General features: G+C 47.3%; 1 protein-coding gene across 2 annotated transcripts in view; it reads left to right on the top strand.

Annotated features, from left to right (window-relative positions):
- SRRM4 (serine/arginine repetitive matrix 4) overlaps window positions 1-15,532 on the top strand; it is a 155,209-nt gene that overhangs the window by 125,078 nt on the left and 14,599 nt on the right. For both annotated transcript variants that reach the window (XM_019753969.2, XM_074321011.1), the window contains 2 exons: window positions 991-1,147; window positions 14,213-14,517. In XM_019753969.2, the coding sequence (XP_019609528.2) occupies window positions 991-1,147; window positions 14,213-14,517 (462 nt within the window). The remainder of the gene's footprint in view (window positions 1-990; window positions 1,148-14,212; window positions 14,518-15,532) is intronic.

The raw sequence follows: 15,532 nt of genomic DNA, 5'->3' as shown, positions 1-15,532 counted from the left end.
AGCAGGCATGGAAGCAACCTGAGGGCTGGCCCTCGGACCACACACCCAGTATAAATGATCTGGAGGCCACAGAGCAGAGAGGGACACTCTAGACCAAGAACCACGGGCATCGGTTCCCACAGGGGTGGAAAACTGCCCTGACCCTGGTTCTGCCACTTGTAAGCTGTGTGACCTCAGGCAAGTTCCTAAACATCTCTGAGCCTCAGCTTCCTCATCTATAAAATGAGAAAGCAATACCTGCCTTGTCTATGTCTTCAAGTTGTAGAGAGGACGATGAAAGCACCTTCAGAGAGGTTTACAGGTGCCATGCACATCAGTAAGGTTTATTTTTATTACCACGGGGGCTCAGAGTGAAGGGGCTATGTGGAATCCAGGAGACCCTTTCTGAAGAGTTAGATTCCTTTGGTTCCGCTGCAGACACAGCAGCCAGATCTAGGTCTGGCGGGCTTGCAGGATGCAGCCATGTCATTTTTGTCAGCCATATTTTTTCAAAAGTTTTGGGTGACAGTCAACAAGATGCCTCTGTTTCACAGATGGCGAAGTCACATACACGAAGACACACAGAAGTACGCCATTATATTTATAGGCAAACACATGAAAACACAGATGGACACGCCCAGACATACAGTCACATACAGACAAGGACAGACAGAGACAATCACAGACATGGGAAGGGCAATCAACTAAATCAGGATAGGGACCTTTCCTGTCTTCACAGCTGCATCCCCAGCTCCCCAAACAGTGCCCAGTATGTGAATAACATTTGTCAGATGAACAAATGAGAGAATGAATGAATGAGTGAATGCATGAGTGAGTGAATGAATGAATGAGTGAATGGGCAGGTGGGTGGGTGGATGGATGGACGTACACATAGTTCTTACGAACACACTCAAGCACACGCTATAGTCCTCAGATCCTCTGGGTCCTTCAACTACCCCTGTGCCATGCTCCCCTTCAAAAGCCCCTCAGGTCTCTCTCCCCTGACCCCAGGCACCGCAGCCAGTCCCACGAGGAAGGGCGGAAGTCCCACCGAAGGCACTCCCGCCGCTGCTCCAAGACCCTCGGCAAGGCCAGCCCCGAGGCCCGGTCCAGCCAGCCACCCAGCCAACCCCTGCAGATGCTCAGCCTCCTGCCAGCCAGAGGTGTAGTAAGTATTACGCACAGCCTCCTCGGCCAGCCTTGGTCACAGCTCTGGGGGGAGGTGGAGGCACAAGTTCAAGGCAGTTTGGGGCAAATATCCCACTAATTTCAGACCTCATTATTGATGAACCAAATGGTCATTCGCCAGCCTTTGGCAGCACTCGGCTTGGGGATTTGGAGCTGGGAGTGGGTGGTTAGAACAATGAAAATATCCAGGTTTGTTTGTCAGGGGACTTTTGACAACTATGTCTTGGTCTCCAGAGTGACGTCTGCAGGGATGGATGTGCGAGGCACCGTAGGAGGTTTCCTTGGGGAGGAAGGAGGAAGAGGGGTCTTGAGGTACCAGAGGCAGCTTTTCAGGGAAGTCCGTATCTTTGATGCCAGCTAGTCTGTATCTTTGATATCTTTCTGTCCTCTCATCTGTCCTCTCACATGTCTTGGGGGGTTGAGGGCACAGCTGCTCTCACTAGCACCTTCCACAGATGGGACAGAAAAACTGAGACTCAGAGAGTTAGGGTCTGGGTAAAAACCACAGAGCAAAGCAAGAGCACATACAATTTAGCAACGTGGCATTGACTGGACTCACGCAACGCTCCCTTGGGTCAGCAAGGAGGAGCTGGAATGTGGCTTCAGACAGTTGGACACCAGGACGTTTCCTGAGCAAGGGGATTTGGAGTTGGATCCGAACTCAGGTCCCTGCTTTGCCACTTCCTAGCAATGTGGCTTTGGGAAAGTCATTTGTTCACTCAGTTTTCTCATCAGTAAACTTAAAATAATACCAGTTCCATACGAGGTTGTTGGTGACATCCAATATGACAAAGTACGTGACGGCCTTTTATAGACTCGAAAGGGACAAACAGAAGGAGATTCAATGCTGATGTAGTCTTCACAGCTGACAGCTAGGCAGGGCCCTGTCTTCTCTAGCTCTGAGCAAATATGAACATTTCAGAGAGCTGCTCTCTCAGAAAGGGTGAGGTAGGGGTAAGGAAAAGCACGGGGTGCTTGCCAGGAGGTCAAGGAAGAGAAGGTGATGATAGACCCTAGTTGGGTCTGGTTGACACAGTAGTTTTCTGCAGGGCATTCTGGGAAACTCTTCTTTACCAGTCAAAGTACCCTACATCACCAAGGTCAAATTTTACCGAAACCCTCTGCCTAGCTGAAAGCATTCAGAACTCTCCCCAGCCCTCTTCTTTGAAGAGAGGCCTGTGGTTGCTGAGTATTTGCAGATGGAAAATGCCCACCTGCAGCCTCTCCTCCCCAAACTTCCTATGAAAGGTCTCCCCAGTATGGCAGAGTCCAGAGGCCTGGGTTCAAGTCTTCTTGGCTTGACTGAACCTTTTACTCCTTCTAGCCTCAGCTTCCTCACCTGAAAAATGGGCGTGATTATCTCTTATCTCCCAGGGGAAATGTTGAAAAGGTAGAAATAAATTTAAAATACGAGCAATAAAAGGGGGAAGAATGTTTTTAATTCACTGAAAGCCACCCAGTCTCCCTGGTCATGGGATTTGTGGCAGCCTATTTGGTGGTCCCAACTGACCCTAATTTAAAAATGCCATGGGGAGCAACTGTGTTTATGTTTGGGCACCTGCCTGTGATGGTTTCCTAACAGGTCAGGTCTGTCAAGGTGTTGAGGGGGAAAAAAAAAGTGGGGGCTGGTTTTCGTATACCAGCTAGTGAGATACCACATTGGCTATTGGTTCTTGAAGCCTTGATGCCCCAGTGGGTCTAGCCTTTCTCAGAATTGCTGAAAGCTCATCCACACCTAGAAGGCAGAGGCCCTGAGAGCTCCTCTAACTCAGTGCCCTGATTCCAAGAAGAGAAACTGAGACTCACAGAGAGAAATGACATCTATGGGTCATAGCAAGTCAGAGTTGTTAAAAACACGGGGCTATGAGTCTGTGGTCAAATCGTGGCTCTGAGTTAGGGATTGTTACTTGAACCTTTTGGGACCACAGTTTCCTTATCTGCTAAAAAAATGAAGACGTTACCTCTCCAAAAGCCTTGTTGTTAGGACAAAAGCAAAGTAACGTTGTAAACTGTTGAGCCCAGCGCTTGGCCTGGGGTGGGGGGGCAAAACCCAGCAATTATTAGCGGGTGTTCCAACGAACAGCATTCCAGATGTTGGCTCTACACTTACCAACTGTGGGACCTTGAGCAAGTTACGTAAACTTGCTGTGCCTCGTTTTCCTCTAAATCTGCAAAACGAGGATGATAAAGAGACCTGTCTCATAAGGGTATGTTATGAGGATTTCATGACTTCATGTGCATAAACCTTTTAGACAGCAACAGGCACGTGGTAAATGCTATTTATGGTTGATGCTAATGACGGTGGCAGCAGTAGTAGTGACGCTGGAAAGAGAAATAGTAGCCGCAGTACTGGTAATAGTAATGGTTGATAGTAACAGTACTAGACCCAATAAGTTCTAGACCCAGACTAGTCAGTGGATGAGTTGAGACTAGAGCCAAGGACCCTCCTCTCCCTGCCTTCAGTTTCCTTCCATCCAAGACGGTGGCTGCAGCCTACATGGTTGGTCCCATCCCACTCATGGTTGCCTGACATCTGGGGGCCTTGGATGGCCCCCAAGTCTGGTCCTCTGAGTGCCCTCCACGCTAGACCCTTTCTCATCTTATCTCCTGAAAAGGCAGAGTTGGAAGAAGGTGGCAAGGCGGACCAAAAATTTTCCTAGAGTCCCGGCCCCAAGATTTTCCTGAGCTCTCTGTTAAAGAGAGCAGCAAAGTCTGTCACTGAATGACCCCTTCGATCATTTGTTCCAATCTCCCATTTATCTGCTGAGCAGCTATAGGTAGACCCATCAGAGCAGGTAGATCTGTCTATAAAGAGTCATCTCTGCGTGGCTCACAGGGTCCGGTGGATAAGGAACAGTCTGTGCCTTCTTAAGAGGGAGACAGGCAGGTAAAAACTGTAAAGGACAATACACAACAATGACTGTGGAAGGTCAGCAGGCAAGGACGGGAATTAGGGTTAGGGTTAGATGAGGGCAGAGGAGGCAACCACTAACTGAGGAACTAAGGGGAGCAGGAGTTAGCCAAAAGAATCAGGAAATGAAGACTGGAGTCGGGGATGGAGACAGAATTCCGGGGCAAGAGATGGGGCTTTGGCGGTGATAGGAGCCTGAGAGCGAACGGTCTTCTATGCCTTGGTTCCTGTCACACGACATTGCAGGCATTTCATATGCACGGCTCTTTAAAAAATCAAGGACGGGTGCATCACATCAAGGGGCAAATTTGCATACATAAATATGCAAATTCAGGGTCGTGTCTTATTGAAATCCTACTTTGTGAGCTGAAGATAACCTGAAGCCCTCTTGCTAGGTCTGAGCCCAAATCCAAATGGAGGCCCCCAAGGAGACGATTTAGGGACCCTTCACAGCCTCACTCATGTCCCTCATCTCCACTCAACCATCTCTGTTCAAGTCATTAGGGAGACAGAGATGAATACAAGACTCCCCCTGAACTCCAGGGCTCACAGTCTAATAGTCAACAGAATGCTGCAGTACAGTGAGCTAAGTGTTGTAATTAGGGCTGAGATTGAGTCGGCGAGGACCAGTTCCTCCTCAGTTGTTAAAATATTCAAATACTTGCACATCAGTTGATAAATAGACCCTGTCACCACCCCATCCCCTAGTCAACAAAGCCATCTTTTTTCTCCCCTGGTACTTTCTGGACCTTGTCACAGTCCAGCAACTAAAGAGTGATACCTGACAGCACTCCAGTTCCCAGGCCAGCTACCTTCAGAAGGGGCTGTACCCACCCTTCACCAGTTGCTGAATATTTTGAATATCATCCCTGATGGTCACAGAAGCAAGTGCAATGTGTGTGCAGAAGGACCTCAGAGGAAGGAGCACACAGTGTTGTCTTGGTGTCTGAGAGGGCTTTGCAAATAAAGGAACATTTGAGCTGGGCTTTGAAAGATGGGTAGGAGTCCATTATAATTGAGATGGCTGATGAACAGAGGGAGGGGGAAATACCGCTATGTGCCAGGCAGTGTCACATACTTTATACTGATTTGTTTTTTCTCTCTCGCTCTCTCATCCCCTCCACAAAAACAGTTCTTCGAGGTAGATGCAATTATCATCACTATTTTTCAGATGGAAAAACTAAGGCTCAGAAAAGCCAAGTGACTTAGGCAGGTAGCCGATTGGGAGAAAGGGGAGCTGTTATGAGTTATGGCTTGTGCCTCAGAAGCCCTTTTCCTGTTGCATGTAACTGGAGAGGGAGTCTGGGAGGGGGCTGGTTGAGATAGAAGCTAGACCGAAAAAGAAGGGCAGTCTCCTCTTCTTCTCCTTCTGCCTCCTGCACTGGCCAATAGTTGCCACATACTCCTTGCTGACAAAAATCTGCACAGATGCCACAACAGAAGGAACATACGCAGAACTTGGGGTCCATTAAAGAGGGTCTCATGAAATTTGTCAGCAGGAAGAGACCATAGAGGGTAGTGATGAAGATACAGGCTTTGGAGCAGATCTGGATGCTCTGGACTTCTTGATTTGGTCTCCTTGTGAGACCCTGGCTAACAGCAATAACTAATGCTTTCTGAGCACCTACTGTGTGCCAGGGGCTAGGCTGAATTCTTCACACGTGTCATCTTATTTATCTCTTATAATAATCCTTCAAGGGAGCTTCCACGAATATTCCGATTGTACAATCAGGAAACTATAGCCTAGAAAACTTAAGTAAAAGGCAGCTATTAAATGGAGAGATTGAGATTCATACCCAGCAAGTCTGACCTCAGAGTCCATGTGTGTAATTCCATGACCTCCCTTGTGTCATTTCACTTTGCTAAGCCTCAGTGTTCTCATCTGTACCTTGGGCTACTCACCATAACTACCTCATAGGGTAGTTGAGAGGATGGAGTGAGATAAGGTATTTGTTCATTTTAAAATATGCACTAAGCACCTACTGTGTGCCAGGCACCATTGCAGGCACTGGGTGAACAGCAGTGAGCAAGACAGACAAGGTTGGTTCCTACCCTAATGAAGCTTCAGTTCTGTGTTAAAAAAATAGTCCAGTGCTGGGGACATAACCTTCAATATACGATAGTTGCCACTGTTATTATTTGTCGTCCTAGTGGTTTTATTAAACTTATTAAACCCAGACACATGAGGTTTGTGGAGTATCTCTTGCTTCCAAAAGCTTAATCATATCTAAGACCTCAGGTGAACTTCAGAACAACCCTAGGAAAAAGGCAGGATGGCGATACACTTTCCATTATGTTGACAGGGAAAAATGAGGCTAAGAGAGAGGGTATGGGTGGCCCTGGTCTTCGGACCCCTGACGTAGGCTCTTGCACATTCTGCACAAGCCTCCGAGCTCTCTGTCAACAGGAAGACTAAACATCCAGTGTCATTCACTGCAGTTTAGAGAAGAGAGGAACCAGAATGCAGAAAGCAGAAGAACGAGACTTGGGGATTTGTGGGACTGGTGGTTTTCTGTTTTTTCATGGAAAGTGGCATGGCATTGTCAACTTGTACTTTTGTCAAGTCAGGACAGGAGGGGAAAACAAAAGAAAGAAAGAAAGAAAAGAAAATCACCATTTTCTATGACACAAGTTGACATCTTAGCCCCAGAAGAAGGAAGTAGGACATGGCCTCAGAAGAAAGGATAGCCTTTAAATCAAGTCCATTTAGCTGGATGAAAAACTCACTACATTGAACTTAGTTTTCTCGTTTCAATTTGGGCGGGTGAAAAGTTTGTCTAACTGGATCCATGTAGAGATTTGTGAGAACCAGTGGGCTGGGGGCCAGCAGAGGAGCTTCAGAGAAATGGAGAAGCTAAAGCCACCGTTCCCGATGAGCTCCTGCCCGAGGAGGCGGCCAGACCACCTCCCTGGGCCAAGTTCAACTGTAGTGCACAGCCTGGTGGGATAGCGCCAGCCCTGAAGGAGTGTGTCCCCTTCCTACAATGCCCAGCAGGTCTCCCCGTCTTTCTCCATGCCCCGCTCCTCTCAAATGAACTCCCAACAGGTCAATGGATCCATTCTTTTGCTGATTAGTTTGCAAAGGAAGATGAACAACAGCGAGGAAAATAAACTTGATGTCTTAGTGAAACAACCGGATTTTTTTTTTAAGGAATAACCAGAACCCTCTAGCTAAAAGCTCTGCCACACAGCTCTATATTCACATGAGATTTTCCAGTCCCCCATATGGCAGGGAAGGGGGAAAAAAAAATTTATAACCGTCTCTCTCCATGGGGCCATTTGAAGCTCAGTAAATGGACTTGTTCAGTTTAATTGGAATTCTCGTCTTGATTATATTTTCGTAACCTATGAGGCTGTGCTGCCTCTTGATCTCAGAATTCAGCTGAAATTAAATTTTAAAGTATAAGTGAGAGGTTGTCTTTTTCCCCCCGTTCTTGATTAAATAATGATTTGAGACAAAAACAATAAATAACAGTGCGGCTTCCCTGGAGGGCTGAGAGTGACTCCCAGTGAAACGCCAGGAGCTGGAGTTCGTGGTGGGGGGATTTCATTACTTACTGGAAAAAAGCTCAAGTGTTAACATCGAGTATATCAAGGAACAAGGAGATGAGGCAAGTTTATGAGTTCAAAAGAAAAGAAAATTGGAGCTTTACGTTGGAGGGGGCAGAGGGAGTAAAGGGGAAATATTTGTTTGCTTTCTCTCAAATTGTGAAACACAATTTGTCAAAAAAAAAAAAAAAATCTGAGCTTGGCAATCCTGATCCAAAAGGGAGGGCTTATAATAATAGCTCTGGAGTCTGGGATGTGGCTTAATGGCTCTGGTCTCCTGGTTCCTTTCCCTGACAAAGGCCAAGAGGGATTCAAAGGGTCCAGATGGGGACATTGGAGCAATCCATGTATTAGGTTAGTGCAAAAGTAATTGCGGTTAAAAAGGTGAAAAAATAATTGCAAACACTGCAATTACTTTTTCACCTACCTCGTTCTGAAGGGGGAGATGAAACACCCAGAATGCACTGTGTCTGTTGTTTTCAGCGCGATCAGATTAGCAGCATACACTTAGTGTCACAAATTTAGAGGTCTCGGGGGCCAGGCAGCTAATAGATACAAGCAATGGAGACCCCGTGGGGCTTGGGGTCAGGAGAGCTCCTGCCTGTTGAAAAGCGGCAGCTGCCGTGACTCTCAAGGTGATTATTGCCAAGCAGGAATGTGGACCCAGTGTTGCCAGATCTTATTTTTTTCAACACAGACTAGAAATGGGATTGTTGTGCCCCACTTGGCAATGTCGACAGTTAATTCAAATTTACTATGGAGCATACTAAGTGAGCTAAAGAAAGTGTATCTGAAACAAAGCATAACTGGGTGCGTCAGTTTTCCAGTGGTGATTTGGGGGTTTGAAGCTGATTCTGTCCATTTATATCCCTTCACCCTCCCCATTTCAGGGCACACAGCCAACCTCTACCTCCCAGACAATGTTCTCTGGCCGCCAAAGACTGTGCTTGGCCGTGTGGCACGTTGGACATACCAGAGAACTGACCCCCTCTGGGTGCAGCCTTCAAGCCGTCAGTGGTGGGGACCTGGTGTACAAATACCCCCAGGTTGGGACTAACTCTGGAGCCAGTACTGGCTGCAGGGTGTGTGTCCTCCAGCCACGATGGCAGCTGATAACGCATCTTCTCTCCCTCATCTCGTTTCCCTGCTCCTCTACAGAGGTTCCGTGCCCTTTTGCATAAACTAGCGCTCAAATTCCTGTCTCACTCGCTGAGAGAATCTATGTTAAGACAGATGTTATTTCACTTTGTGATTAAGCATATCTTACAGGGGCTGAATTTTTATTCCAAGCCCCAAAGGCAGGGCTTTGTGAAGACGTGCAAGGAAGGGCAAGGCTGAGACGGAGGCAGGGGTCAGAGTGGACCAAAGAAGAGAGCCCTGGTGTGAGGGTTCCCAGTCTTACATGGGGGCCCCAGGTACCATGAGGGTGCTGTCACTGGACACCTGTGGGTCTGGGTGACTCCTCGTGAGTACCTTTTGCAGCCAAGCTGGGAGTAAAGCGGCAGACAACAGTTACGTGCCTAGGAGAGAAATTCCCAATGGATGAAGAAGAGGTCTTCAAAGATGAACTTGGAGAGGCCCGTTATCTAAATGAGCAGACAGGGAGGAGCAGTGGGGAGACGTCCTGTCACGTCAATGTCAAGTGGGCAACCATTTGCGTCTTTCGCACCAGAGAGAGTATCTGGCTAGGAGGGAGACCCTCAGAGACAGGAGGCCAGAGCAAGAGATGGAGGCCTCTGTTGTCTGCCTGTGGCAACATCCATGACTCATCATAGTTGCCATTCCCCCCCCACACACACACACACACAGTCTGTCTCTGGGTCCCCTCCACTGTATTTTTCCTCCTCTTTGTGTGGGGTGAATGAAAAGCTCTGGAGAAGGTGGAGTCTGAGGCAAGAGGCCATTAAACTATCCAGACATCTCTAATGAGTTTATTAAAATGTTCCTGTCCTCTGGAAATATAGACAGAGCCTATCAAGACATAAAGATAAAACCAAATAGATTTCAGCTGAAAGAAGCAGGAATGAATGTCTGCAGGCTACCACGTCCTCCCTCTCCACCCACTTCCCATCCCGAGGTAATGCTCTAAGCAGGTCAAATAGAGTGAGAAGAACTGTATTCAGCCCCTGCCAGGGATGTTATATGATGCTGGCTGTGTCCTGTGCCTTGGAGTGAAACTCCACCTTCCCTCCACTCACGGAGCCAGTTGTGACGACTGACCTCGCGGATGCCTCAGCCCAGAGAACAATGTCTTTTTTCTAATTTGTCTGGCCAGAGGGGGTGTCTGACCTTTTGATCATCCAAACAAAGTCACTGCACAGGCCAGCAGCCCGGCTGCGTGCACACGGCCAGACCCAGTTCATCGTTTGACCTACAGAATAGCAGAGGGTGGAAAGGAAGTAAGGAGATCCAGCACAGCTGGTGTCAAGCCGAAGGCTTCTCCGGTTTGGAACTTCTCACCCTCGCCTGGAACTTACGCTGCTGAGAATCTGTATAGATTGAGCCCCCGTGTGCCCTCTCTAGGGGTCTTGGGTCTGGAAGAGAAGCAGGAAGAAGAGCAGAGAATATTCCTTCTCTCTGCCATGGGCCTGGACCCAAAACCTGATTCTACAGGTTCTGTCTAGCTCACACACACACGCAACCCTGAGCTGGTCTCAAGAACCCAACCTTCAGCGAAGGGTCCAGCTCGTTTCCTAAACTATTTTGAGTATCACAGAAGCCAGTCCCTTCTTAAAAATCCATCACCAAAGCTGGCAGTCACCCAGTTGGAACCCTCCAGGGCCTGACTGCCCAGCTGTCTACCAATGAATTAAGTTTGGATGAGTCCAGGCTTCCAAGCTCGGGCTTTCAAGGGACTGTGGGGTATCTGTGTCCATTCAGTAAGATTTACTGAGCACCTACTCTGTGCCAGGTACTGGTGGGTACTTGGGTACAACACTGAACGAGTCTTGCATGGCTTCTGCCTTCAACAAGCTCCCTCCCACCCAGATGGACAGACAGCCAATAAAACCTAACAGTGCTGTGACACACAGAAGGCATTTGGGAATGAGTGAGTGAATGAAAGATTCAATGAGTGAAGGAAGAAAAGTTTTGTGCTTCCCTGGCCTGGGGATAAGAGAAGGCTTTCTAGACAAGGTGATGTGTAAACTGCAGGATGAATATATTTAGCCATGTGAAGTGAGGATGAGAGGAAGAGTGTTCTAGGCAGAGGAAGTGGCGCGTACAAATGGCCTGGGGTTGGGAGAGCAAGATGTGGTTGCAGAACCAAGAAAGCTCTTCAGTCACTTGGCTTAAGGTTGTGGGGGAGGGGTGTGTGTGTGTGTGTGTAAGACACGAGGTTTGTGAAGTACACAGCGCTGGGTTGTAAATGGCATTGTCGTTCCCATCAAAGAATGTAGATGCATCCAAAGACATGGGACTTTTAAACAAGCATGAGAGGTTGGTATTTTCAGGCACCAGGGTCAACCCAATGAGAACATTTGCATTATCTGGTGATGATGGAAAAGCACAATGCTTTGTAGAGTTCTCAGTTCTAATCACACAAGTTGCATGTGGATTTTGGTGATGGTCAGGTAGAGACACTGAGTATGGGGCTGAGAAAGTGGAAAAGGCAGAGGCTCCTTCTATCACAACTAGTCCTGAGGGGCCCCACATTGTTGAAATCCTTGCCCATGGGGACCCATGATGCACTAGGACAAATGCTTTTAAATTAATAGTCAAGGCTGGGAACAGCTAGTCAAGGCTGGAGAGAGAAAGGCTCAGCCTGGATGCTCCCAGGTAGCAAACCATGAGATAATGGGACCATTGTACTCAAAGTCCCCTTCACTTGAGCCTGGTTCCCTCCAAGAAGAGCTTGCCTGGTTCATTTGTGATGTCCTGGCCACCCAGCATTCACCGTCTCTGAGGCAAAGATTCTCTGAGTCCATTCCTGGACCAAGCCCCAGACTGAGACCTCAGGTTTCAGGGTCTAGCCAGATGGCATGCTGCTTTCTCATTCCTGACAGAAGTGGTAGAAATACACGTTACCTTTTCCACTCCCAGAGGTGGAAAAGATATGGCATCCAAACTGCAAACAGGAAGACAAAAAGGAGGCACTGAAATGGGAACAGAGTCTTTACATTATTTTTTTAAAAGTCTCATGCTAGAAAACTCTACCAGAACAACCTTATTTTGAGGGCCCTTCTCCCAAAGCAAAACCAGTCAGGTCACCAAGCAGGTAAAGCAGCAGCCGTGCTGAGTAGAACTTAGTAAAGCTGGACCATTCCCTTGTCTGTACACAAGGCCTCCTGGGAGAATCTGTAAAGGAAGCCCCACCTCCCCAGTCCAGGAGCTGACATCCTGAGCTGTTTGAGTTATCTCTGTTATTCTTGCAGTTCTGGTGTCTCTGTGTCTCACCCTCATGATCGACTGCTGAAAAGGCAGAAATGGTTCCTTAAGAAAGGCCCCCAAATCGCCCTCCGTTAGGTCCAAGGTACATGGGATAGAGTGGGGAGGAGGCAGGTTCTGGATGGTAAGACCTCCATTGCTATTTGTCAGGTTCGGGGCAAGCGTAGGAAGGAAGCCCACATACTATGTGTCTAAATGTTTATAAATCAAGCCAGCAAACTTACATGAAGTATGTTCTATCTTGACAAGCATACCCTCAAAACTGTCTGAAAAGTCAGATTGAAATTTAGAATCTCGGACCCCTGAGAGTGCGAGGCCACAACCTGGCAGTGTGGGGAGAACCTACGTGGGGCCCTGGCCCCTCCCTTTCTCCTCCCACCTTTTGCACCAACCAACACCATGATGGGCCTCCCACATATACATGTGGACACCTCAGCCTAAACATCCAAGTTCTGTCCAAAGAGCCAGACTTGGATCTAGGAGTGTGTACCCTGAAGCATGGTCCATCCCCGGGAGAAGAGATCCATGGATGAGTCTGCAGAGATCCTGGAGGGGGCTCAGGGGCCATTGAAACAGAATCCTGGGACCTCAGGTATCCAGACAGTACTCTCAGGGAGGTGGTTTCCAGGTAGTGCCATCTTGGCCACACAGATTTCTGGCCCCGTGGAAATGGTTATCGCTGGAAGAGGACCAGGGCAGGGGTGCCTCTTGCCCACACATGGTACTGTTGGTGGGGCCAGAACCAAACCCACTGTGTCATCCCAGCCGTGAGACCAGTCTGAATGTTGAAAGAAAACCATCCTTTGTCCTTCTAAACACACCACTGCCTTCCCAAGGGAGGGCTCTCCATCACCTCCTTTTCTCCTTCAGTCCTACCTAGGTCAGCCCCGAGCAGGATTCTGGGAACCCCTCCTCCTTCCCAGTCACCCCAAAGCCAAATCTCCAAGCCCCTCCCAAAGCCCTTTGTTGCAAGCACACCCTCCCTGTGTCCCCTTGATCTTGACACCTAGACGGATGCAAACTCTAGCCCCCATCTGCGTTTTCGGCAAGGGTTTCTTGATCTGACATGGGCATTAAGGGACAGACCGGAGGTTAGTGTTGATAGCTTGAGGTCCCCTTTCCTGAGAAAAACCAAACGGAACGGAGCCCTTCCCTGTCAAGAACACTGAAAAACCCAAACTCAAAAAGTTCAGGGCCAAGTGTGAGGATGTGCAGAAAGGTGTGTGTGTTTTCTTGTCATTTGCGACTCTAATGATGGACTCACGTTGCCCGCTCTTCCCTTTCTCTTACACCTTACCTACCTACTAAAGGAGGAGTTCTTGCTTGGTAAGTGGATATGATCCGCAAAGACATGAGAGAATTTATTAGAAGCCACTCGAGAGCCTTAGCTTCCTTCTCCAGGGGGAAAAGGACACGCACAAATATCCGTAGAGAGCTTTTTGTTTGTTTTCAGTCAGACTATTTGACTTCCTTGTGTTTTTTTTTTGTCCCCTCTTTCTTTTCCCTTTTAGTTGGAAACTGCTAAAATGTCATTTTGTGACCTCATAGTATCATAAAAAAAAAAAAAAAAAAGACTTTCTATTTAAAAACAAAAAAAAAATGTTTATTTCATTGCTTTTCCCCATGTGATATTTGTTTAGGGTTCTACTCAGACAACTTTTTATTTAAAAGAAAAAGTCCAATTCATTGAGGATTTGGTTGAAGTTTAAAATTTTGACGTTATCTCCTTTTTTTTATTTTTTAATTTCCAAGATATACATATATATATATATTTTTGAGGCCCATAGCCCCATTTCTTTTTCCCCTTCCCCTTTCTTTATTTTTATTATTGTTTTAGGTTAAGGGTGTTTACACCCCTCCCCCTTCTATTAAGTTGTCTCTTTGGTTTGAGTTAAGTCATTAGAAATTAAATTTTGTATAATTTCCTTTTTCTTTTATTTAATCTGAATCGCATGCTTTTTCTCTGCATGATACCTAAATCTTCCAGTTATCCTAGCAGGGGGTAAAAAAAAAAAATCTCCTTTCTGTGGTATTCTTTCAGGAATTTGTGCTTTTGTTTTTTGGCGTCTCTTCTTTCCTCTCTTTTCTCTCTCTTTCCTTTCGTTACAGTGCATCATGACGGTAAACATTTCTTGGTTATTTAGACACAGCCCACAGGCCCAGCGCTCAGCAGTGTCCAACGGGTGTTTTTGCTTTCAGATCACTGGGTCGGGGTCTGCTGCTGACCTCTTTACCAAAACAGCCAGCCTGCTCACCACCTCCCGAGGACGCTCCCAGGAGTATGACTCAGGCAACGATACCTCCTCACCGCCCTCCACGCAAATCAGCTCAGCCAGGTCACGGGGTCAGGAGAAAGGGAGCCCCAGCGGGGGTCTAAGCAAGAGCCGGGATCTCCACAGTGGCAACACCTCTGATTCAGGGAACTCCTTCACCACCTCCTCACCCCAGAACAAGGGGACCACCTTGGAGCATCTTTCCCCCACCAGCAGGGGCAGAGACTCGAGGTCAGTGTTCCTGGACAGAGGGAGGGAGGCCTCCTGCCTTAGTTCTGCCATCTCAGTCTCTCATCCTTGCCCTGCACTACCCACCAGGCTTCCCACCCAGAGAGAGAAAACTCAACTCAATCTGGCATAATTTTTGAAACATCCAAGGATATTCAGCTTTACATACAAGTGCATCCAGGGGCTCAAAAAATACATCCCTGGGAATCTGTCTTTCCCTTTACATCTCTTAGCTCTGCTCCCCCCTTTATTGGCTTCATGCTCAAGCAGACCCTCCCAAAGCATGGGCAAAAATGCCATCCAGCTACCATACAGTGTGTTTAGCCAGCCAATGGAAGGAAAATGCCTCTTTCCCCAAATTTCAGCAAAATATCAGGGCAGGTGCTCATCGGCTCTGCTTGGCCCAGCTTGGGTCATTGGCCCACATTGGACCAATCACTCTGACCCAGGTGACGCTGTGTTCTTAGCTAGAATTTGTCACATGCCACCCTAAGGACTCTTGAGTAGAGTTTTCCCATGTACACTATAACTGGGGGAGGTCTGGTTCTTTGAAGGAAAAGCCAGGGTAGTGATACTGGGAAGAAGGATGGAGGCTGGGCCGGAAAAAACAGATGTTAATTTTACCAATAATCTCAGGAGAAAGTCTAACATTCATCTGCATCACTGTCATTCAAAAATATACCACAATATTTACCCAAATGCACCAAAAATGTGTGGCCATACTAAAACCTGCACACAGATATTTTTATAACACCTTTATGCATAATTACCAAAACTTGGAATCAACGTAGACATCCTGTCAGTAGTTGGAATGGATAAATAAACTGTGGTCCATCCAAACAATGGAATATTATTCAGCACTAAAAAAGAAATAAGCTATGGAGCCAGGAAAAGACATGGAGAAAACTTAAATGAATATTACTAAGTGAAAAAAGCCAATCTGAAAAGGCTACATACTGTATGATTCCAACTGTGTGACAATCTGGAAAAGGCAAAACTATGGAGACAGTAAAAAGAT

This window comes from Rhinolophus sinicus, linkage group LG16 (genome assembly GCF_036562045.2).
Source record: "Rhinolophus sinicus isolate RSC01 linkage group LG16, ASM3656204v1, whole genome shotgun sequence".
NCBI lineage: Eukaryota > Metazoa > Chordata > Mammalia > Chiroptera > Rhinolophidae > Rhinolophus > Rhinolophus sinicus.
Note: the sequence above shows the minus strand (reverse complement) of the source record. Positions and strands in the feature narration are given on the sequence as shown.